This window comes from Macaca thibetana, chromosome 15 (genome assembly GCF_024542745.1).
Source record: "Macaca thibetana thibetana isolate TM-01 chromosome 15, ASM2454274v1, whole genome shotgun sequence".
Taxonomy (NCBI): Eukaryota; Metazoa; Chordata; class Mammalia; order Primates; family Cercopithecidae; genus Macaca; species Macaca thibetana.
The window spans coordinates 90,060,908-90,086,734 of NC_065592.1; the positions used below are offsets into that span (position 1 = coordinate 90,060,908).

Below are 25,827 nucleotides of genomic sequence, written 5' to 3' on the forward strand. Positions count from 1 at the left end.
GCCAGAAAGTCACTTCTAACCACTGCCTTTCACTCTTCACCCACGATCACATTTCAATAAGGGTTTTAAATATCGAGAAACTCATGAGTATGATCATCATTTGAAATTAGACAAAAAAGCAAGAAACTGGCTAGTTTACCATCTGAAATTGCTCTGCACACATTATCCAGTGTACCTGGTTGTTCCTTAGCATCAAGTTCCACCTTTTTGCTATGGTTTGTCTCTCAAGAGGCAGGACTTGGTATCACAACCAGAGAGAAAAATGGGAGAAGGCAGGAAAGATGGGGAATAAAGCAGAGAAGCTTTCAAGCCAACTATTTTGTCGTTTCCAGAAAGACAGGACAGAAAACAATCTGATGGCGTGGGTTTGCTCTATGAGCCAAAAAGTCAAGTTACAATATTTGGCCCAATGAATGTTCAGTGAGTTTGTGTTTTTCCCTCTGGGTGGGGGTCTTTGGAATGATGGTACAATAAATCCTGGTCCTAAAGGGGTCAAACTCAGGTTAGAAGGCCAAAGAGAGGGGAGCGCTCCTGTGTAGCTTAACACTCCAGTGTCTGCAGAACTAGGGTGTGGGAACCATTACTCCAGGCCTGTGCTAGATGACAGTCAGTGCCACACCATTCCTTGAGCAGTAAGACAGAGAGGACACCATCTACTGGAAATGGTCTCTGAATCCCACAAGGAGAGCTGAAGGCCTTTAAGCAAAAATGACACTCTCATCTCTAAGTATTTAGAGGGGACATATTCTGAAAAACAAAAATCCATAGGCAAGGGCTGGCTGCCAGTTGGAATGACGGAATCACAAGTAACAGTAACAGGTTTTGCTTTTGCTGTGAAGTCCCCACAAAAGTACCTGTTTTCCAGAAAGCCACTTGTCACCATCACCTCCACTTAATAATACTCCTAGAAGCAGCTGGTTTTTAGCTGATCTCGAAACCCTAGATGTGTGTTTCTAAAAGTCACAGAGCACACCTGTGACAGGCCATTTTTCCCATGTGGAATCTACCTGTATCACCGCCAGTGTTCAAATGGGCAAAACTCTGAAGCCAGGCATCTGCCGGAGTCCAGTGTGCTGCCCGGCAAGCCAGGGCAGACGTGTGGATTCTCCTTACGGATTAGAAAACTGCCTCAGGTTGAAGATTGCTGGCTCCTTTCAAGTCTTTATTGGACACTTATTCATATTTTTTAACCGTTAGTTATAACCTAAATTAAGGCAAGTTTTTTAAAAGAGCACATTTGATAAATGCTACCAATATGTATATTTCCACTACAGGAGACTGATATTTCTGATTATACACAGAAGGAAAAAGGTTTTTTGGTGTTTCTTTTTTTTTTTGAAACCATTAAACTTGTTTATTTTGGAAAATGCAGTGTGCACAAAAAGGTGTGTTAAGGAAGGAAAGATGTATTTCAATACTCCTGCTAATACAAAACATTCTGAGAGGGGCATGGGCAACTTCAACGGAAGCAAAACTCAACAATGAAGAATACTATAGTACAAAATTATGGCCAAAAATACTGTATTTTTAACCAGCAAGATCATTGGGGCATTATTATACAACATTAGGTGTTTTTTGCAAAACTAGTTCCCATCCCCAAACAATAGACAATACATGCATTTGAATGACATTTTAGGAACAGTAAATATTCTTTTAAATACTGCAAGTTAAAAATGTTTTCTGACAAAACTCCCTAAATCCATAGGTCTAGTAAGGGTTTCCAACAGGATGATGGGTGAGGAATCCAGCAAGGAGTTGCATTTAGAGAGTTCTTTGAGGAAAAGAAATCCACCAAAAACGTGTTTCAGTCAAAGTAACCTGGACAAAGTTACATAGTATTATTCCAGCTTTCTTTCCTGCACTTAAAAATGTTCTACCGACGAATACCTTCCTGTTTTTTCTGTTTACCAACAGCTTATATAAAAGTCAGAATTTCTTTATCCAAGATCTGATTTTACCCAATAGATGTTTTCATCACATGTAAATGTCCTTTGCTATTGGGTTGGAATCATACGGGGAAAAGGAGGACACAGGGTAGATAAGGAAGGCAAGGAGGAAATTAATATTTGAGCACCTACTATGTGCTAGGTGTGTATTCATACTTTCAACATATGATTCTAGAGGCAAGAGTGTTATTGAAAGGGCAGTGGTCATTGGGAAGACAGCAGGAAATGGCTATTCTGTGAGAAAAACAAATGACAAGTTTAGACTCTGTACTAAGTTATCTAATAAACAGCAGGTGTCTGGCTCCAAAAATCTCTAGCTAATCATATACAACTAAGCCATTTCTTCTCCTAATTTGATGGCATCAAAATGAAATCCCAAAGACACAGTTACCAGGACAGATCTATTAGCGCTACATATGCTGGAAATATGTAGAGATAGATAAACATACTATGTTACTAGTTTTATTTTTTTGTGTTTCTGACCAAAGACGTATCTTTGGAAGAAAATATTAATGTATACCAAGCACACCTTATTTGTATCAATTGAGATGTTGATTACCAATTAAGTGGTTTTAAACCCTTATTTAATTTGAAGAAGAGCAGCAATATACATTACAATATTTGGGTACACTTTATTTTTATATGGGTTAACATTCTGCTATATTTCATTTCATTCGTTTTGAGAAACTGAAAACAAAGGGAAATCAAGGGTAATCGGTAGGTGATTTGAGGGAAATTTCCAACCAATAGGTGAGTCTTGCAGTATTTCATTATACAGCCCTTTCTTCCCATTATTTATTTATTTTTTTTTGCAAATAAGTCATTTTGACCCAAATCCAGCATAAATAGCTTTTCACCAATTCCTAACTTAAGACAACTAAAATTTACAATCATGTGGCAGTATAAATTTTAAAATTACAGTTCGTACACTTTGACAATCAAGATAGTCTGAAGTACAAAAAAGTAAATTGCCCTTTAGCTGAATTACCTTTTTAAAATAGACCTGCTAATCTACCAAAAAAAAAAAAAAAAAAAAAAAACAAGTTTCACATGTTCTTCAAATTCCTTTTGTAGTTGTCATCTGCTAGTAAACAACATATGCAGGTTCCTAAGATTTTTTTTTTCCAGTCTATTCATGACATTCAACAGAGCTCTTTATGTGGAAATATTAAAAACAAAAACATCTAGGAGATTTATTTACTTGTGAATACGTGTGTTGTTTCCCTTTGTTTCAGATATGAGGCACAAACTTCTGAATTTAAGCTCTGTAAGGCATAGTAGAAACTTCCAATTTACAAATAAGGAATTCTCTGGGGGTTGGAACTGCCATGTCACGCAAAAAGGGAAAAATCATCTGTAAACTGGTACACTGCAATGTGTTAAGTGAGTCATGAAATGGCTGCTTGCCTTGGTATGCTGAAGAAAGGTTTCTGTGTTTTATGTTTTTGTTTTTGAATAAGACATGCCCAAGTCACCATAAAACTCACCACAGGCCTCCATTACCTAAGCATCAACAATAGGAGGCCAGTGGCACACGCTTATAACGCTTGCAATCACAATATAATATAAAGCATGAGTAAACTTTGTTTTATACAAAACTGAAAAGAATCCCGTCCCGCCCTTAGCCCCTTCAATAAAACCCCAAAGAAACAAAAAAGAAAATCCTTTAGCTTTGATTGACTAGTGTGGCTAAAATTAGGTTTCTATGCATCACTGCTGCTAGGGTGATCAATTTTTTCCTTTCTCAAGAGAAGGGATCTTGTCATGCACCCTACAGGAACAGTGAAGCCACAAACCTCAATTCTGCATAGCAAATTCCATCCCAATTTCATAAAGACAAATATAACAATCTTTCCCTGTTTTGCTCAGCTTCTTCAAGCTTTGAGATCAGGTTTGATTGACTACATCTACTATAGCTCTATTAAATAGAATATCTTGATTCCCTAAAACTGTAACACTTATGATCTTGTGATGAGGTTTTCTCTATACACACTGTAGGCCTTCAAATGTTGTTGTTTTTACTTTTTTTTTTTTTTTTTTTTTTTTTGCTGCACCAAATTTAAGAACGCCCTTTCAGGCAAGCAGTGGTCTCTAGCTGTTAAAACATTTCCTTAGTGGATCACAATAGCTTCTAAAACTGCCTTTCTAGTAAAGGCCATCAGAGAGGTAATACTAAACTGTGCATTTGCCAAATAAGAATATGAATTGTATAAAAGCTCATATTCCAATCCTAGATCAAATGGCAAAAGTTCTACAAAGTTGGTTTCCATGTTTGTATAAAAGCTCTGACTGATTTTATGTATTTTGCTATGAAATTACCTTTGGGTCTTATAATCAGTATACCTCTACTCAGGAATGTGCAAATGATTTTATACAGCACGACGCTAGTACCGCTCTGTACGACAGTAAGGTTTTTTTTTTTTTCTTCTTTTCTAAATGGAAAGAAAATATCCCTAGTCAGAAATAAACTGACAAATTTACATTCTCCTCTCTTAAAAAAGTAAATAAAATAACATTATTCAAAATGTGAATTAGCTATAGACATACAATACAATTACATAGATACATATCAATACAGCACATTCAATCTGCCAAAAAATTAATGATTACAAAGCCAGTATGGATGCTGCAATATCAAGAGAGATGTATGTACAATGATTAGAGCATTTGTAATTGCACTATACCTACAGGCAGTCTGCTTGTTACATTACAGGTGCTTTCTGAGCAAGGGAAAAAAAGTAACCTGTGTTGTTTGAGGCTGGGAGAATCAAGAATGAGAATATTTCATTACTGTTTGGTGGCTTTGGTACTCATCTAACAGGCTGTTAGTTTTCTCCCTCCCCCTTTGTTGTTCCAAAAGAGTGATTTATATGGAAGTTTAGACTAGTGCCAAATACCACTATAGTTAAAATGAGACCAGTCTCATGGCCTAATTCTAACGTCCCAGCAGCTTTAAACAATCGTGATTTATTTTCTTAAATTTCAACTCAAGCTGCTTGACAGAAGCTCGTCAATACATGTGCTGTATTTTTTTGCATTTGCTGAAAAATTGCACATATAGAATTCCAAACATTTCTCCTAGTAGGTTCAGTTACACAAATACATGTTCTATAGAACACTGAGAGGTTACTTTTGAGTTAAGTCCACAATCTTCTGTAAGTTCAACCTAATCAGTTACCAGTTCAAGAAGATCTTGAAGGTGGTTAACCAGCAGGAACTTCAGATTTTGGAAATTAAAGGTGTCAGAATAATACTATCAACCAATGTTCCTGGCAGACTTAATTGAACTTAAAGAACCATTGAGAGTAAAACTGGTTTCAAATAAAGAGACATAAACAGATTTCCTGTTAAACCACACAGGATACTTTTTACATTGCCGGTTTGGACACTGAACATGGGACGTGAACACTAACAATGTCATCTTAAGGATAAATAAAAGAATGGACCGTGAGAATCAAATTTACAGTTACCAACTGTTTGGCAATTGGCATTTCTGGTTCATTCTCAGCCAGTCATTTTAGGCTTCACAGTCTTACTCTCTTATATTTTAAGATACCAGCTTTTATTTTTTGAGTTCTTATTCATTTTATTTGAAAAAAAGCCAGCTTTGGCAACATATTCCCATAATAAAAGTCATTTTAAAATTGTGGCCCCCAAACACTAAGAAAAAAAAGGAAGGAAAAGCTTAAACAACAACAACAAAAAAATTAAGAACAACCTATAAAAAGGTTCTGGGTAGCAGCCATTAGGGTAATGTAGTGTCTGTTGGCATCTTTTTTGGCATCTGCAATTGAAAGAGAGGGTGAAAAAAAGAAAAAGAAGCAAAGAAGGGAGGAAAGACAATGGCACGTAGCATTTCAAAAGAAAGGACTCCTGTGTGTCTTTGATCCTGCCTTCTGCACATTTCTCTGAGCAATCAAGCTATGGCTGAAGGTAAACATCTAAAAGAAATGACACTTACTGTTAGACGGGCATCCATTGTCCCAGTCCAAAGTGAGACAAGACAGTACATTCTATTAAAAAAGAAACTATGTATGTATACAGAGCAACACATTTAAAACCATAGTATTAATACATGTAATCCTTCAGCAAAAACTACAAACTTAAATTAAGCTGATGATGGCTTAAATCGAACGATGTGTCCTGACTGTATCATTTGAGAGAAAAACTTGACCAAGAATGGAACTAGGATAAAGGTCATTGTATCCTGGGAAAAAAATCAGGAGGGAAGTATAAATTAGGGGGGGAAAAAAAAAGGAAATCAGCTTTGTTTTGCTCCATAGAAAAGAAAAAGAGAGAAAGAGAGAAAAGAAACAAGTCTTATCTTTGTGAGTGCATGACTGAGAATTTAAAATACATTGAGTCACAAGGTTTTGCCTAAAAAAAAGATAGAGAGGAAATGTGCTGGGACTGTACTTCAGCATCCTCTGTTTTTCCTCTGAATAGTTTAAATAAAATCATAATATTTACTACAAACTCTGTGGACACGCTCACACAGAGTCCAGGACGGCAATAAATTAGTATTATGCAAATTGTTTTCCACAGAAATACAGTCCCTCTTGTGTATCTTCAATAGCCCACCAGGGAAGGGCAGGGCGGGTGTCTAGGAGGCACAATTAGACCAGATTGTACTCCTTCAGGTTCAACTGGAGGATGGTGTCCTTGACGGCAGCAAAGACAAAGCGGATGTTCTCGGTGTCTGTCGCGCATGTGAAGTGGGAGTAGATAATTTTGTCACTGTCTGGGTTCAGGTCCACGAACATCTTCAGAATGAATTCTCGGGCTGCCTGGGCATCTCTCTGGGGTCCTTTTGGCCAAGAGACAAGAGGGACACTTTGTTACCTAATCTGCTAATGTATTCAATTATCATTCGTTCAATAAATACTTACTGTGTCATTGCTCATGAAGCCTACATGTGCACTGCAGATTTGATCTGTTATAATCATTTTCCCTAACACTACTATGTCTGACCATCCACCCACCCACCCACGTACCCACCCATTCACAAACTGTGTATAGGTGAAAGCAGACAGATGACTTGAAGGCCAAGGTTAAGTCTATTTCTTAGCTTGGCCTTCACTCTGATTCCCTGAGTGACTGGGAGCCACTGTAGGCTCTTCATCAGGGGAGTGATAGCTTACTTCTGTTCAACTGAGTTAATTATGCTTGTTTCAGCTATTTAATAAGTGTGCACAAAGACACAGCCTCCTTGGGCTCTCCTGTCAATCTGTCCTCCAAACGACTCAACATTATGGATCATTTTACATCTTCCAGACTGACAATCCCTCTTAGAATAGAACACCTGTTTGTAAGGTCAGCTCTGTCTACAGTGGGCCTCGGTAGTCTCACTTCCATAGATTTCTGGTATTTATGAGCACACTACATTTGTGTAGCATTCAGTTCATTTGTGATGATAAAACAATTGGTTTATCTTTTTTTGAGATACAGTCTCACCATGTTGCCCAGGCAAGAGTGCAGCGATGAGATCTCGGCTCACTGCAACCTCTGCCTCCCAGGTTCAAGCGATTCTCTTGCCTCAGTCTGCTGAGCAGCTGGGATTACAGGTGCCTGCCATCATGCTTAGCTAAATTTTTGTATTTTTAGTAGAGACAAGGTTTTGCCATGTTGGCCAGGCTGTTCTCAAACTCCTAATCTCAGGTGATCCACCCGCCTTGGCCTCCCAAAGTGCTGGGATTACAGGTGTCAGCCACTGCACGCGGCCTGTATTTTCTCACATTGATTTAAGAAGGAGTCTCTTATGTGCCAGGAATTGTCCTAGATGCTTTGAAAAAGAATTGTGATATATCTAGCAAGATAAACTAAAAACGTAATTTTGCAATGGATTCTTAGATATGACACCACAGCCAGGTCATATTTTTCACAAAAGAAAAAATAAATTGGACTTCATCAAAATTAAAAACCTTATGTATCCAAGGACTATTTTTTTTTTTTGACAGGGTCTTGCTCTGCTACCCAGGCTACAGTGTAGTGGCATGATCATGGCTCACTGCAGCCTCAACCTTCTGGGCTCAAGTGATCCTCTTGCCTCAGCCTCCTGAATAGCTGGAACTACAGGTGCCACCAAGCGTGGCAAATTTTTAAATTTTTTGTAAAGATGGGGCCTCACTATGTTGTCTAGGCTGTTCTTGAACTTCTGGCCTCAAGCAATCCTCCCACCTCAGGCTCCCAAAGTGCTGGGATTATAAGCATGAGCCACCACACCTGGCCAACGCCATTATTAAGAAAGTGAAAAGTCAATCTATAGAATGGGAGAAAATATTTGCAAATCATGTCATCTGATAAGAGTTTAGTATCCAGAATATACAAAGAGCTCCTACAATTCAATAACACACACACAAAAAACCCAATTAAAAAACAGGCAAAAGACTTGAACAGACATTTCTCTAAAGAAGATATACAAATGGTCAATAAGCACAGGAAAAGATGCTCAACACCAGTAATCATTTAGAAAAATGCAAATCAAAACCACAATGAGATACCCCTCCACATCTAGAATGGCTATAAAAAAGTGTGAAATAACAAGGGTTGGGAAAATGTGGAGAGATTTGTACTCCTGTGCACTGTTGGTGGGAATGTACAAAGGTGCAGCTGTTGTGAAAACAGTTTGGTGGTTCCTCAAAAAGCTAAACATAGAATAACCACATGACTGACCCTGCTAGTCTACTCCAATGTATATATCCAAAGGAACTGAGAGCAGGGGCTCTGACAGACACTTGATCTTAGCCAAAAGGGCGAGAAGCAATGTACATCAATGTTAATAGCAGCATTGTTAACAACAGCCAAAAGGCAAAAACAATCCAAGTGTCCATCAACAGATAAATGGAGAAACAAAACAAATAGAACCAAACAGAATATTAGAATATCAGAAACAGATTATTCAGCCATAAAAAAGAGTAAAGCTCTGATAGATGCTGTAATATGCATGAACTATGAGAACATTATAATAAACCCAACATAAAACAACAAATATTGTATGCTTGCACACATATGAGGTACTTAGAATCGGTAAATTCATAAAGACAGAAAGTACATTAGAAGTTTCCAAGGGTTAGGGGAAGGAAGGAAATGGGGTGTTGTTGCTTAATTGGGGTGGTGAAAATATTTTGAAAATACTGGTGATGGCTGTACAGTATTGTGTGTGTAATTGATACCAGTGAATTTTGCAGTTAAAATGGTAAATTTTATATATATTTTATAATAAAAAATTAATAATGTAATATATCAAAACCCACTGAATTGTACACTTTAAGTGAATTACATGGTATATAAATCTCAAAGCTGTTTTAAAAGTATATTTAATAGGTACTGATAGATACATTGATTTAAAACTTAGTGTAAATTAATAACATCAAAACACCATCACATTTCAAGTATTGGATACCTATCATATATTTGTCTTTGTATCGCTTTATGTATACATTTCCTCCATTTTTTCAAGTTAGCTCTATACCAAGCCATAAGAAACTTTTTTTTTTTCTTGAGACAGAGTCTCACTGTGTCACCCAGGCTGGAGTGCAGTGGCATGATCTTGGCTCACTGCAACCTCCACCTCCTGGGTTCAAGCGAATCTCCTGCCTCAGCTTCGTGAGTAGCTGGGACTACAGGCGTGCACCACCACGCCCAGCTAATTTTTGCATTTTTAGAAGAGACAGGGTTTTGCTATGTTGACCAGGCTGGTCTTGAACTCCTGGCCTCAAGGGATCCGCCCACCTCGGCCTCCCAAAGTGCTGGGATTACAGGTGTGAGCCACCGCACCCAGCAGGTCTTTTTCTATCAATATTCTTTTTACCTACTAGTAGGGATAAAGAGATCTTGGAGAACTCTGTTGAGGGCTTGACCACCATTTCTAACAAAATGCACCCTGAGCTTCAGACGGCTGACTTGAATTATTCTCAAATCAACCTTTTTATAAATTGGAGATTACTCCAATAAACTTATATCTGATAATGCCAGAAGATGGGAGGAAAGAATTATAAAAACATGTAGACTATCCTCATTTGTACAATTTAAAAAAGTAATGTTTAATTTTTGACGTAGGTGCCCAGAATTCAATTTTTTTAAATGACTAAGATGGCTGGCATCATATTTAATAAATAAAAAGTACAATTAAAAATAATATGTAAAATACATATACAAGCAAATATATAATTAATGTTCCATCTTTTTCAATGTACTATGAACTTATTAACTCAAGAGAAGTAATAAAAAATATTCAAAACCAGAAACTGACAGATTCCCAGAGCTGGAGAAGTCTCTCATTTCATAAAAAGAACATTATATTTCTGGCTTATGAATGAACTTCTGTATGATTTTGTACTTACTCTATTTGGGAAAGAAGGGACTATACCTTTTTTTGTTTTTTTCTGTTTTATTTACCCTACAGAATATAAGAACTAGATCCAAGTTCACTGAAGTGCACTTGAAAGGTGTTATGTTTTTAAGCATAAATTGTTATTTGAATAAACATACACTACAAAGAAATCATTACAGCCATCACAGCAGGAGCAGAATTCCACAGTCTCTATGAACACTCTTGCAATTCAAGTCCATGTGGAAATGGTAATTTCCTTTCTTGAAGAGAAACACAGAAATGGCATTCATTATGATTAAGACCTTGTAAGTACAGAAATGTGGAAGTGTGAAGTTTATAATATTATAAACATGTTTATTACAAAGACATCACTGCAGAGTGGGCCTCAATTTTTTCAGTCTTTGCTCATCTTACAAGGGCTTGGAGTTCCATGTAATGACAGCTGCACTGGCTTTGTAAGTAACAAAATCAATGCCTTTTTTCTTTTTCTGTGCCCAAGTTTCCTCTGTGCATTATATGTATACTGGGGTATGGTAACAGTAAAACAGAAAAAAAATCTTCAGATTTCAGAATATTCACAACGGACACATGTTGGAAGGAAAATGCTTGTAGTAGTGGGGAATCTGGGGAAATTACTGGAGAAAGGAGGTATGTGAAGAGATCAAAAAACAGCACTGCAAACACTGATCACAGACTAAGTCTTTTACTGCGGAAAAATCAGCAACTGTGAAGTGTGGCTAGGTCTACTGCATCCGAGAAGTTTGAATGAACCCCTCAGAAGGGTTCAGCTCCGTGGGCACCATGCTCTATCTGCATCCTCCCTTATGCAAGCACATCATGAGAACGTGCCAGCCCACAAGATGGGGTGTTGTTTATGGTGTGGCAATTTCTCACACGCTGATTCTTACCAAGTTTCAAGAAAAATTAAGAAGAATCTCGTGTGTATGTGTGTGTGTGTGTCTGTGTGTGTGTGGCAGGCAAGTGTGTTTAGATCTAAGCCAGATGCTTCATGCCTACTGTATTCAGGTAGACATGTTTTTGAAGCCTGTTGAGGTAGGAAAGCAAGTTAACTGCCCACACAGTCACTTCCTTCCATAGTTTTCTGAGCAACACTGAGAAGTGCAGTCTCAGACACTGATGATGTTTCCAGGTTAGTGCAAATTAAAAGGAGTGAAAGAGAAAACATTGTTTAGACTGATAAAGTGTTTTTAAAAGAACAGCAAAGCACAAAGGAAAATGTACTTGAAGAGAGGATATAAACACACTGCTAACAAAAAAGGGTACCATTTCTAACATCTGGTAACAATCCCCAAATGTTTATATTTTCAATTCACCAATCTTCAGGATCTTCCATGTATGTGAGAAGGGAACATAAATTCATTAAACATGTAACATTTCCCTTTCACAAGCCAGGACTGTACCACATCCATGTGGGATGAAAAGGTGACTAAACCTCCATCCCTGATGTGTTCGTATCATCATAGAAAGCTATGAAGCTAAATTTAATATTGGTTTTTAAAGTACTTTTCTGAGGGAGCTTTTAGAAGTACCAAAACACTGTGGCACAATATCCATCCTGGACATCATATGTTGACAATGTAATTTTAAAACTAGTCTCTTCTCTTGTTGTTACATCACCTCTGTGGTAGATACTTTTGGGTTTCTGCTATGTGATCTACATATGACTCCATTCAATTCTTTTTTGCCCAGGGATAAATTTGAGTAGCTAAATAAATTTGTCTGAGGCAACACAGCCAATGAGTGGCAAAGTAGAACTTTTCAGAGCTCGTGCTCTTAACTCTCTAGGCCACGGCTTGGCAAACTTTCTCTGTAAAGGGCCACAGAATATTTTAGGCTGTGCAGACTATTTTATCTCTGTCACAATTACCCAATTCTACTGTTATAGTGTGAAAGCAGCCATAGACAGTGTATAATGAATGGGTGTGGCAATGTCTCAATAAAACTTTATTCATAAAACCAGGTGGTGGGCCATCAAGGAGAGATGTGATTATCTTGCCAAATAAACTTTTTTTTTATTTTTTTGAGACAGGGTCTCCCATCACCCGGGCAGAGTACAGTGGCAGGATCACGGCTTATTGCAGCCTTGACCTCTTGCCTCCCACCTCCTGCCTCATTTTTTGTAGACAGAGGTCTCGTTACATGGCTCAGGCTGGGCTTGAATTTCTGTGCTCAAGCGATCCTCTCACCTCAGTCTCCCAAAGTGCTGGGATTACAGGTGTGAATCACCACACCTGGCCACATCAGCTCTTATAGGGCAGCAGTCATGACTCTCACTTGTTTTACAGAGTGGCTACATGTGGATGCATTTTGTTACCAATCACCAAGTGTTCAAGTGTTTCTCAGAATGGGTTGGGTGTCTAGTTGTCCAGGATTTCACAGTTTAGTTGGGGAGGGTAAGATTCTTTTCTAAGAACAAAGCAAATAATGCAAAGCCATAGGAGTAGTGAAGTGGATGCTATAGATTCTAAGTGCTGCACAAACAGTTTAAAACTGGGTTACTATTACTAATGGTGGTGGGACTTCATTGGGCTATGATGTTTCAAAAGGAAGTATTTCCTGAGTATTCAGTAAGTGCCCTACGTGTCAGGCATCATGCTAAATATACACATATGTTATACACTACAATGTACAAAACATCCTATGAGTTTGTCCTAAGGCCCAGAAAAATCAAGTGACTTGATGGTAGTTCTACAAATAGTAAGTGTCAGAACTGGGATCTGAACCTGGGTAGACTGATTTCGGTGGTGGGCTCTTGACTTCAAAATTGTGTTCTCCCCCCAGAGAGAAGAGAGGCAGAGGTGGACTGTAACCAAATGAAAAGGAGAGACAGAGGAGACTATAAGGGTTAATACATAATTGGTCAAAACTACTGGATTGTTCCTTTTTCTGATCTGCTATTTCAAAGCAGATGAGTTTGTTTGTTTCTTTTTTTTTTTTTTGAGACACAGTCTCACTCCGTTGCCAGGCTGGAGTGCCATGGCGCGATCTCGACTCACTGCAACCTCCGCCTCTCGGGTTCAAGCCATTCTCCTGCCTCAGCCTCCCGAGCAGCTGGGATTACAGGCACGCACCACCATGCCCAGCTAATTTTTGTATTTTTAGTAGAGACGGGGTTTCACCATGTTGACCAGGATGGTCTCGATCTCTTGACCTTGTGATCCACCTACCTCAGCCTCCCAAAGTGTTGAGATTACAGGAACTTGCCACTGCGCCAGGCCATGAGTTTCTTTTTCTATGACTTTTAGCATTGTTAAGGAATGAAATGTTTTGTGTCACCAAAAGACCGGGCAAACAATAATTCCTACTGTATCAGTCCCAACATGCAGGCTGCACAGGGCAAGGGCAGCAATGGTGCACTGTAGTGCGTTAACTCCCACACTGGGGTTTGGAGACAAAACCTATTTACAGCTACTGAGCTGTTGCATGAATGCTGACTTACCATCATATTCTGGGAAGTAGTCAACTAGATGGGAATACATGATTTTCTCCTCTAGAAGATCTTTCTTGTTTAGGAACAGAATAACCGAGGAATTCTGGAACCAGGGATATGTGATAATTGTTCTAAACAGAGCCTTGCTTTCCTCCATTCGGTTCTGGGGAAAAAAAAATCAGAAAAAATAAGGAGTGCATTACATGATTACTTAATTTGTGAATTGTGTTTATTTTATAAGTCCAACCCATCTTTTGTAAACAACCAGTTTTTGTAGCCCTGTGTTGGATTTGTCAGGATTTATATGCAAATGATTCATGATATGCATTGGCTGTTTTCATTATGCAAACTCTCAGGTTGACAAGCAGAAGGGAGTAATAATAATAAAAATCAGCTAAAATAGCTCCTACGGTTGAAAGAGAAAATAATTGAAAGCCTAGAGAATCATGTTGTGAATCTGGCACACTGTCACAAATTCCCACCAAAAATCATTCATTAATGACTAAATACTTGAGATGTGAACTAAGGACTAGATATGACTTCATTTTGTATTTCTTAAGCTATATTTATTTGGGGCCTCACAATTAACTCTATTCTAAGCAATCAAAACAGTTACTTTGTCAAAAGCATATCTATATTTCTAGATGTTTTCTAGAGTTACTACTCTACACACACACACACACACACACACACACACACACACACCCCCCCTTTATAAACACATGGAAAATGTTGTAAGATCATACATTTCCTGTTCCTGAGTGCATGCTTTCTCCCTATGCTTCACTATACTATTAATAGAGAATTGTGGAGATACACATAGTAATTATGTGGAGATAAAAATGTAATATTTCTCACTTTCAGCATCTGTGAGTAAGTGTTCTCACCTGAAGCTACACTTTCAAGCCTACCTTGGTAACAGAAACCCTAAATGGATTCTCAAGAAAATTAGTCAGCTTGCTACTATAAATGAAGATGCTATTTGAGGCTGTTCCTGAGTCAAATCATTCTTCTGAAAAAAACATACTTATCAGCCAAAAGCTAGAGGGCCTCAGAGCTTCTTTCGTTGCTCCTTACCATTCCTTCTCCCATAGACTCCCCTCTCTAAATCATTCCCACACTTGGGTTACAGAGGAAGGCAGCAGATTTGGGAATTCTCCTTCCCCTGAGGAGATAAAAGCCAGGATGCATGGGCATGCTTCATCCTGCACACACTTTCCAACCTCCCTTCTTACTTCTCCCTGTTATGGCTGGGTTTGTGGCAATGGAAAGGGCTGCCTGGGATTGTGGCCACCTCCGCTGCTAAGAGGAGGCTTGGTGATTTACACCAGAGCATCCTAGTTTCCTGCCATGTGAGCTGGCTTGGGGCTGGGCTCTGATCCAGGCCCAAATCACTTGGAGCTTCCCTCCGCTCATTTATGGTAATCAGTTTAGCCAAGCATCTCAACTAGGCCAATTAACTTGAGGACTTTTGCTGGGAACTCTGGAACAGAGAACCTTGCTTTCGTGCAGAGTTTGGAAGAGGAATCATGGAGCCTCAGGAGCTTTTAGCAGCCATCTTGAAAAGTGAGCGAAAAACAAATTGGGTCCTGCTCACCTGGTTTTTAACCTCTTGCTCCAACCAGGGCTAAGCTTGGTCATGCCTTTAGATTTGTCAGGAACATCAGTCAAAAGAACCTTTTATTTTTTCAACTAGTTGGGGCTATATTTTTCTGGTTTTTATTATACAAAATACTTCCAGTTGGTAAACCTGGATATATCCTCCCCTCCAAACTTATACAAGGAAGTGAACGAGAATGACTGAATAGACTGGCTATGAACACCTTCTGCTCAGCTTTTGCCTGCCTGCGGTAGGATGCTCCTGGAATTTCAGTGAAGAGTTACAAAGGCCATGTATTGCTCCTCTGCGTAGCCCTTGACTGGTGTTCTGGAAACCTCCAGGGACCTCAGCTTTTACCAAGTACAATAATCTGGATCCTGAATACGTCTTCTTCCTTTCTTCTGTAAAGTGTGCCAATTCAAATTAAGTGATAAGGCACACTTTTCCAAAGGAGATCTTTGTCAAATCAGGCAAAGTCCATTGTCCCCAATCTCTTCAACCTGTTAATTTTGTGCCAACAATTGCATAGATAATTAAAATTAATGAACTATGTGGGCTGATATAATGAAAGATAACTTCATGGTTCAAAAGACAGTGTTTATCTCACTGCATACATTTCTCTTTTATATAAATGATAGGACAGACATATCTTTAAACATATCTTTACTGTCTACAGGCCTTTTAAGGGTTCTCGTAGCCAGTGATAAGATTTTAAGCCCTGGAAATAACACTGAGAAATGATATCTTGTAGCTTGAGATTTTATAGGCTGAGTGTTTCAGGACTGAAGACAAAGGCTTTAATAAGAACAAATAATTTTTTAAAAAAATTTAAAGAAAGTTAGTGACACCCCTGATGGGAGCGTGGTGTTTTGTTTGTTTGTTTTTAAACCCCTGTTACTTATAGCTAGAGAAATTCTAGAAAGTCATGCTATGGTATTCAGAGACTCCCCATCTAAAGGTATGTACACCTGGGCATCAACCCAGCAAGTCTCCATTAGAAAGCCTTATTAAATTTAGCATTCCTCAGAAGGGGCGTGATGGGCTCCCAAGGGAATGGGTCCTAGTTGAGCCTTTTCTGGCTGGAGACTTTCAAGGGGAAGTGACTAGACCATGGGCAGAGACAGGAAAGGTGCGCCTGACTTTGCATTGATATAGAAGAAGGTGTACCATGTCTCTCTGTTTAACTTCCAGACTAGGCTGGAAATCTTTAACTTCCAGACTGGACTGGAGCCCCAGTGGAGTCTGCTAAGACAGAGCCTTGTGCCAGCCTGCTGGGCAGTGGAGAGGAGAGTGACTGAGCCCAGCATTGTGTTCCAGAGACAACTTGCCCAGGGTGCTGGCCATCTGTACCCAGTACTGCCTCACTGGGGCTGCTCTGGAGGCAGCTCACCCATGCATGCAGTCTGCGGCTGCTCAAGGACATACCTCCATTCACCAGGTGCCAGGTGGACTGAAGCCCGCGCTTCTAGCTCAGGGGAAGGCTAAAATGCGCAGATGACTGGAGATGAGATCAGCTTTCAATCAGGCCTGCCAATTGAATCTCCGAGGGGAGATGCCAGGAATCTGCTTCTTACAAGCCCTCTAGGTGATGTGAATGCACATTCAAGTTACTGTTGCTATGAATCACATGGGGTGTTCTTAAAACAAGGCTTCTGCTTCAGCACGGGGTGGAGCCCGAGGGTCTGCATTTCTAACAAGACCGCACTGAGCTGGAAGGTACAGAAGAAAGCTTGCCGAGCCCGGGACAACAAGGGAGGCGATGCTGTATCCCATTTTCATGATAAGAAGTGCAAGTCAAACACAGCTGAGCGTCTGATTCTGGGCAGACTTTTTTTTTTCCACCCAATTAAGATTCTTTATGCTATGCTATATGATGTTTTCCACTGCATAGTAAAAATTCCTTATGCCTTGACTTTTCCTTTATGGAATAACAGTTACAAACCAACATGCTCTGTATCAAAGCCCTGGACTAAATCCTAAATGGACTAAATGAGATTTTCACAATGACTCATAAGGTAGTGGAACGTGCAGAGTGTGAGGCATAATCCACTTTGCTCAGTAAAAATTGAAATCTATGAGGGAACAGCACGTCCCAGGAGACTTTGTGGCACCTGCTTTGCAGTAATCTGCCAGAGCATGACGTTTCAAGAGGGATCGATGTGCGAGCCACGTGTATGACCCATAATATAAAACAAGGAGGTTTTGTTTACTCTGAAGACAGGTTTAAAGGCAGTCTGGGGGGTGGTGTTAATCATGCCCTCTTTATCTTGGGGTTTTAACCAGTTGGGAAATGCACGCAGAGGATACTAGTAAAGGTCCCCCTCCCTGCTCAACCCCACCGAGATGGAGTTTCACTCTGTTGCCTAGGCTGGAGCTCAGTGGTGTGATCTCAGCTTATTGCAACCTCTGCCTCCTGGGTTCAAGCGATTCTCCTGCCTCAGCCTCTGGAGTAGCTGGGATTACAGGGTGCCCGCCACCACACCTGGCTAATTTTTGTATTTTTAGTAGAGACAGGGTTTCACCATGTTGGCCAGGCTGGTCATGAACTCCTGACCTCAAGTGATCTGCCTGCCTTGGCCTCCCAAAGTGCTGGGATTACAGGCATAAGCCACCACACCCTGCAGGATACTAGTAAAGGTTTTACTATCCCAAACACAGGGCTCCTTGTTAACAGGTTGGGCCTAGACTGTGAGGCTCTAGGAGCCTTCCAACTGCCAATTGTCCTCACCCACCACTTCTCTTGAGCTGGAAACAACTGTCCCTCCCAATGAAGGGTGGCTTTGGTGCAGGTGAGAGAACTGGATCAGGGAGAACAAGGACAGGGTGCGCTGTCAGAAGTAGGTCCTGCCTGGGCTCCACTTCCACAGAGAAGGGAGGACCAAAGAGGCCATAAAGGCTGAGGACAGGCTGTAAGCGAGTGACCATGGTGTGTGTCCTGGTTGGTCTCTGCTTCAGGTACATGAGGCCATGGAAATGTCAGACTCGCCTAGACCACACTGATAGGTAAGTCATTCCTCCTATGGGCTGGAACCAGCCAAAGGGTAGAGTACTAAACTGGGAAGCATTCACCCCAATCCTTGGCCCTGAGGGAGAAGGATAGGGTACCTGCTCCCTGCTTTGTAATTGCAAGCAGGATGGTGTGACCCCTGAGTGTTCCACCATGACCAGTCATCGGCGAAAGCCCTGTTTGAGCCATCAACAAAAGGTCTTATACCTCTAATATTTAACATCTCAAATCAAATTATGTAGATCTCTGATATCCTGAACACATTGCTTTTTAATGCATTTCCCTGTTAACATGTAATTGACTAAGGCTGCCTACAGGGTGAAGCTACAAGTTCCGATCTGGCAATCACAGCTTGGCACTGTCTTTAATCTGAGCCCCTATACAAATGGTCTTTTTTCCTGATAAACAGATTCCATGTCACCACTGCCACATGACTGCATGTTCCTGACCTGTGACCCACAACGCTGTCCCCACTTCTTATCCTTCAATATCCAGGTCAACCCAACTTCTCCAAGCAGTTCTTCCCCAAGCCCCACTGGGCTTGCTTCTTCCTCCCATCCCCAGCACAGGGTGTCCTATCCCTAGTGTGCCAATGGTTCAGTGGACACATATGAGAGCTTCTGAGATGCAGGGCATGAGCATGCTGTAGACACAGCCCTTGTCCTGGAAGACTAAAGAAGACAAGCATGCAATGCATCCTCACAGGCCCACATGGTGGGCCCAAAGCAGTGAGAAGTAGGGGAGGCTGGGGTGACACAGGAAGGAAAGATTTGACTGTGCAGTGGATCAGGGAAGGTTTAAAAGGAAAGGTAGTTTCAAACTGAATCTTTATAAATGAATTGGAGCTTGCAAGGAGGAAAAGAAAGCAAACATCCCTCTGATTAAGGAAAAGGTTGGATCCAGTGGGCATGGCCCAAGACCCCAGCTGGAAGCTGGCTTTCTTCAGGCTACAGTCTGGCACAAATCTCTGCATAACAATTACCAAAGGGCCTAAAGGAACAGTATTTTGTGTCTATACACTTTGCATCCCTGCTGTCACCAAAGTCAACATGTGCTCAGCACACTGTCTTTCCTTATCCCTCTCCACCAAATTGGTGCTTCCCTCTGTCAAAAGTCAGCATTAAACTAGAGATTTGAGTATCTGTTTCAATAACTTTTGCAACTCCTCATTATCTTGCCAATAAGAACATATTCTCACAAAACGCACTTATTTTCTTAGCAAAGACAAATTTAGACTAAGACCCGTAATTCTTTTACCTGATACAAGTTATCCACCTGTCTCCCTGGTGGTATTTTTTTCTTCTATCAGTACATTGATAAACCACATTGAATTACATTTCCCATAAAGTCTGAAATGCATCCTTAAATGCAAAACAAGACTGTTAAGAAATAAGCATGCAGAATGTCATGAGGGCATTCATAACAATCATCACTGAGGGCCTGACAGTCATCTATGAGCTGTTCTCAGCTGACCTGAGGTAGGATAGACCCCAGAGAAAATGGGATGAAGATTTCCAGGGTGCAGATGCTCTTGAGTCTCAGGGAGACACAGGGTGCTGAGTGATGAGTCTCAGGGAGACACACAGGGTGTTCAGTGACCTCGAGTGATCTACAGACTCACTAATTGATGCCAGGAGCCAGTCAGGTGACTGTGATTCTGTGATGATAATTTCTGTGTTCACAATTCTGTGCTTATGTATCCCCTAAGCTTTCTGCTGAAAAAGAAGGCCAGAGCCATCATGCCCTCTACTTCAATGAGTGAAGTCCAGATATACAGACACAGAACGAATACACGAGCATGTCTATAAAGTCGACTGCTCAGTAAAAGGGGAAAACACACAGTTTGTTACCTTATGATATTTTTTAACACAGATCTTCAGAGTTACAGGTTAAGACAACATCTGCTGGGTACATCTACACTCTAAATTTTTATACCAAGTAGCTCACAGGGCCTCATTCCGTACACTGTACATGACAAAACACGCTGATACAAGGTACCATTTTTATTGGCACCACTTCTGCTTATGAAATTGATAAGACTGTCAGAATATAGGAGTTTTATGCTCCAGAATTCATATAAGACTGTTTTAAATAACAATCTTCACTGTCTTTTTTAAATAAGACATTTCAAACCCATACTCTTCACTTTTAATTGCTGTAACAGCTTGACTATTTCTTGTAAGACATAACTCACTAAAGAACACCCTTATAGATTACTTTATTAAAGGTCATTATTACTTTAAAAAAGCAAGACCAGTTGATTTACTTTCTATGTAATGATCCATAATGTAAAATTTCAATCAATATTATCATTTGTAGCTTACCAAATATTGAACAATTTGAAAAATCTGAACATACTCTTTCAGGTATTTATCTCATTTGTCTGTGTCTACTGGGTAAATAAATGCAACAACCCAGAAGACAAATAACTCCAAAGCTGTATGAAAAAAAAATTTGCAAGCCTAGTCTTCTACATACTTCTTTCCTCCCTTGATTGTTTAGGGAAAAGCTTGCTGTGTTTGACTTTGTATCTCCAGCAGGATCACATTGTTATGTGTCCTATCTGATGTCAACGCTGTGAGAATTCAAAACACATTCTGTGCCAAACTCCGGCTGTTGGGGAGGGAGGTAGGAAGAGGAAAAAAGTACAGGAATTCACATGAATCTGCTGTATGGAAATGTGCTCCAGACGATCTGGCAAGGAGAGTACACTGACATGGCAATGTGGCCCAGTGGTGACAGGCCAGGGCTGTGAGCTGCGGACCTCAGTGGAAACATGGCTCTCTTTCAAAGACTCTCCGTGTCCTCGGGCAAGTGGCTAAACATCTCTGAGCCTTGGTCTCTTCATGTATCTCCCAGGGTTTGTGAGGATAGATGAGACAATGCATGCCAAGCCCCTAGCTGTGGCCTGAGCACACAGTAGCCTCTATCACTGATGGCAAAATTGCTACATAAGAACCTCCTGGTGAGGCAATTTGCTTCTCTCAAATCTCTGACCAAACTGTAAACCCAGTGAAATCTTTCCTTTCCCTGGAACCGCACATAGTTAATTCATCCATGTTATCAAATCCAGGCACATCTGATTTATAGAGAACTGGAAAGCCATCCAGGTTTCTGCCAATTTCCCTTACGTAGAGAATGTTTCTTCCTAAGATTCTCCACCTGTTAAAGGGGAGGATCTTCAAAATCTCTAAAGATGCTCAATATGCTCAACCCCAGAGCAAACCAAGAAAACAACAGATACAATCTACAAACGGAGTAGGTGGAGTGAGAAATAATTAAAGACAGGTTCCTAGGCATTGCACTTTTGCATCCAAATCATACAGCCAGGATAGAAATGATAGGAATGTCAAACTCAGCTGGATAGATATTATTTCCTTGATAATTTTCTTATTCTAGGCAAATCTTTGCAAGCAATTATTTGAGATCAAATTTGGCATACTCTCTAGGCTTCCTGAAGGTTTTAATATTATAGTTTCTGCATATGCATCAATGTATTCTACCTGCATAGGATGTTTGGAGAAGAAAAGAAATAGAACATATTTGCCTATTACCTCCAGGTCTAAGGTTACTAAGCAATGAGATACGGTCACATGTGAGGCCCTTGTAAAGTGAACTGCCGCAAACCAGAGTGTGTTGCAGGAGACAAGTGGAGGAGGAAAAAAGGAGGACAGAATGAGAGACTGGGGATCAAGGAGAAACAAAGGAGAGTGGAGAGCCAGAACATGAGTAACAGAAAACAGGACAAATGTGTAACCCTTTCCGACGTGGAAGCCTGCAGTCTTAGAACTTACAGAAGCAGGACTAACAGAGATGAACAGATTAGTATTTTCTACTATTTCAGTTAAGTGACCAACCACATCCTTTCAGAGTCTACTGCACAGCACACTGATCTTTCTATTTAGCAAGTATCCCATGTGCCATACTTTATGCTTTGATGTCAGGGATCCGAAGACTATCCGTGACTTATATACAGTCTATCCTTAACTCTTTCCTTTCCTTTTCTCATAAGGGTTACTTACTGAGCTGAGTCAGGTATTTAATGATTTGTGTATTCATGACACTGACTTTTCAATTCACTGAACTTTCCCTCCTCCTTCCAGTACTCTCTCCATACCCATTATTCTGTGCTATCATCTTGTGGCAGTGCCACTAACAGCTCAAGAGAGACTCCCTTCTCCTTGCTCTCTGATGTAATGTCTGATGGCCAAAGCAACTGCCACCACTGCCTTTTAAACACTGCTCTATTGCACTGCAAACTCAAATCCTATGTGTTGTCACTGTCATTGTAAGTGATGTTGTGACGTTTCCCTCTACTAAGTATCTAGGAGATGGGTAATTGTCATTAGCTGGTGTAACAGGCATTCCTTCCAGCCTGAATCTCATGATGACCAATGCTTCCTACTTTACAAACTTGTCTAAGTTGACGGCTATAATTTGTTTCCCATGAGCTACTGGAAAAGTCATTTTTTTTTTTTTGCATAATTAAGATATAGATTTACCTTCACACTTCAGTCAGAACAATAACTTATTCAGCATCCCAACCTATTCCAACTCCTTGGGTTATGTCCCCATTCATATAAAACAATATTTCAGCAATAACCAACAGAGTGGTCTTGGGATACTGCATCAAGCCAGTCATCAAAAGAGCCAAGAAGACTACTAGACAGACCTATAGTAAGTGGCTACTTGAATGGGTGGACCCTAATTTTGAACTTCAATGGATCCATTAGCACTGTGTCAAGAGCACAAAGGTACAACTTGGCTGAACAGGTATGTTCCCATTGCATCCTAGGTCATTTGCTTGTAGCAATAGCTCATTTGCTCAGGTTCGCTTAGTATCTCTTTGCCAGATTTAGCCAGAAGTAGACACAAATGAACTTAAAACAGACAACACAGATTATTCCTGTAGACACTAATGACTCTTTTTTTTCTTGAGTATCACTAGTGAGGCACAGTGAGCATTTAATGTTGGCTCCAGGGCACAAGTGAAGGCCAAAAGAATGCATTTGTAACCTATCTCTTTGGAATTGTGAAGAACAGTAAACAGAGGATGCAGTGGTGTGGTCATTTTAAATTTAATGTAAATATACTATAGTCAGTTTTTATTCCATTTGTAACATGTAGAATGTATTTGCATGTATACATGGTTGTGTGCTAACACCTGCAAGAGTGCTTTCCAATTCCATAGTGCTCCATTCCCTAAGAATGTGAATTTCTGAAGTTCTGATACAACCTGAATGATAATAGCATGCTACAAACCACACACATGTACACTCAACTGTAGAGAGTAAATTTTAACTGGTTTTTCCCAAGCTATACTTGTATTCATTTCTACATTAAAAATTATTTGAAATAATTCAATTTTTTTCTATTATAAAATGAATATGTGGTTATGATAGAACACTTTAAAAATAACAGTAGGAAAAGAAAATTCCCATGGTTGAATTGCCCACATAAAACTATTGTATTTTTGTTAATTTTTGTTTTCTTCTAGTCTTTGAGCTATGCATAATTTTGGAGCTTATTTTATATCAGTATATACAAAATAACTTTATGAGATAATGAAAAGCCATTTTTGTACAATTGTTGTCTCACTCAGAAGCCACTAGCTACATGTGGCTACCGAGCACTTAAAATGTGGCTAATGCAACCGAAAAAATGATTTTTAAATTTATTTAACTTCAACTAACTAAAATTAAAAGTTAAAGTAACATGGGGTCTGCAGCTACTATATTACTGCAGTTTTAAAGGACTGTGACCCCTTGATGTAAATCTTATGTTCTGTATTTTGCTCTCAACATTATAGTCTAAACATTTTTTTGGTCAAATTCTTAAGTTATAGTGGGCTTAACTGTACTTCTACTGTAAAATAGTTTTTTGGGTACTATTATAAACAGCACTACAATTTATAACTTTGTACACAGAAATTTTCATGGTTAAAATTTTCTATGTAATAGCCTATCAAAGCATATTGCAAATTTTGAGGCTCTTGGTTACAGGCTACCAAATAGCTTTCCACAGGCAGGTGAACAAACTTATTCATCTCGTAGTGATGTGTGAACTTACTCATTTGATTGTTTCCTCTTAAGCGGGAGATCTACCCTTTTAGAATCTTTTTCATATCAAATTACATGTGGCATGAAATGACACATCAAGGTGAAAAAATGATAGCTTGCTGTCTGGGTTGGAATTTCTTTGAATAGCAGTGAGGTTGAAGATTTTCCAACAGATTACTTACTAACATGTAGTATTTTCTCTTTTTGAGAATTGTCTCCTCCTGTCTTTTTGTCCATGAAAATCAGTCTGCTCAGATTTTTTTGCTCTTACTGTTTTGTTATAAATTTGAATGCAGTCTTTATATACTGAAGTCATTAACCATGATTTTAATGTTTCTTACCAACTTGTTATTTTGAATTTTGAGTGTTTCAAAGAAGTTATTAGGAGAATGTTTGAAATAAGATTAAAACAGCTTTGATATTTCTAAGATTGACCTTTCCCAGCTTAGAAAACAGTTCTACTTTTACAAAAATCAAATGTCAATTTCCCAATGGGTCCTTTCCTTAAAGTCAGCTCAGTTTATGGCACTACCTAACTTGCTGAATATAAGCCATTGCTCATCCTGAAATAGCATTTTGCAAATTGTTAGGAGAGCTGTTCGCAGGAGCAAAGTGTGTTTGGATGTCAGTTTCCTTCATTGCACTTGTCCACTTTCTGATCTTGCAGTTGATAAATAGTGACTTGGCCAAATTACAGGAGACTCTGGATAAAGAGAAGTGGAACTACACTGTGAGGATGCAGAAATAAGAGACTAAACAGAAAGCAGGCTTAGATGATACAACTGAGCAAAGAAACACTAAATACCTTGGTAACGTACCAGGAAGATTTGTTCTAGCTAATAAACCAACAAGGCACGTATCAGTACATCAGACAGAATCTGAACAAATTCTCAGCGTGTTAGGCCAGGAAAGTCTACATTTGGGGGACACAGGGATGAAATAAATAACCCAAAACAATTCAGTAAAATATTTCCTTAATTGTCTCAAAGTATTTTTAGGGATGGGTCAGTCTGGCCCAGAAACACGTGGTTGCCTGATTCTTTGGCCAACATGATAGGGTGGTATCAGTGGATAAGAATTTGGTCTGCCTTGTGTTCAAAGAGGTAAGTTTAAAGGACTTGTATGACACCTGAGCCCTGCTCAGTGAGTTGCCACTGTCCTGATGTGCCCATGACTATGTCCACACTGAAGTTCTTTTCTTTATCTTTTGGTTTCTAAGTTTTTTCTCTCCCCTTTGTCTACCCACCAAAGACTGTAAGCATATGGCGAGTGTTCCCATTAAGGAAAATCAGACAGTAGGTAAAAAAGAGAAATAACATAGGCAATCAGAGTGAGTTTGGAACTGAAGAACAGCAATAAGCAGATCCATTGATCAAATGACAAAAAGCAGGTGTAACTTGCTGGCTTAAAAATTTTTTCATACAAAATACAT

At 39.6% G+C, this 25,827-nt stretch overlaps 1 protein-coding gene across 1 annotated transcript in view; it reads right to left on the reverse strand.

Annotated features, from left to right (window-relative positions):
- Positions 1-1,504: 1,504 nt before the first annotated feature.
- GNAQ (G protein subunit alpha q) overlaps positions 1,505-25,827 on the reverse strand; it is a 323,635-nt gene continuing 299,312 nt past the window's right edge. The window contains exons 6-7 of the mRNA XM_050761126.1: positions 13,739-13,892; positions 1,505-6,753 (exon numbers count right to left, since the gene is read on the reverse strand). Coding sequence (XP_050617083.1) covers positions 6,563-6,753; positions 13,739-13,892 — 345 coding nt within the window. The 3' untranslated portion in view covers positions 1,505-6,562. The remainder of the gene's footprint in view (positions 6,754-13,738; positions 13,893-25,827) is intronic.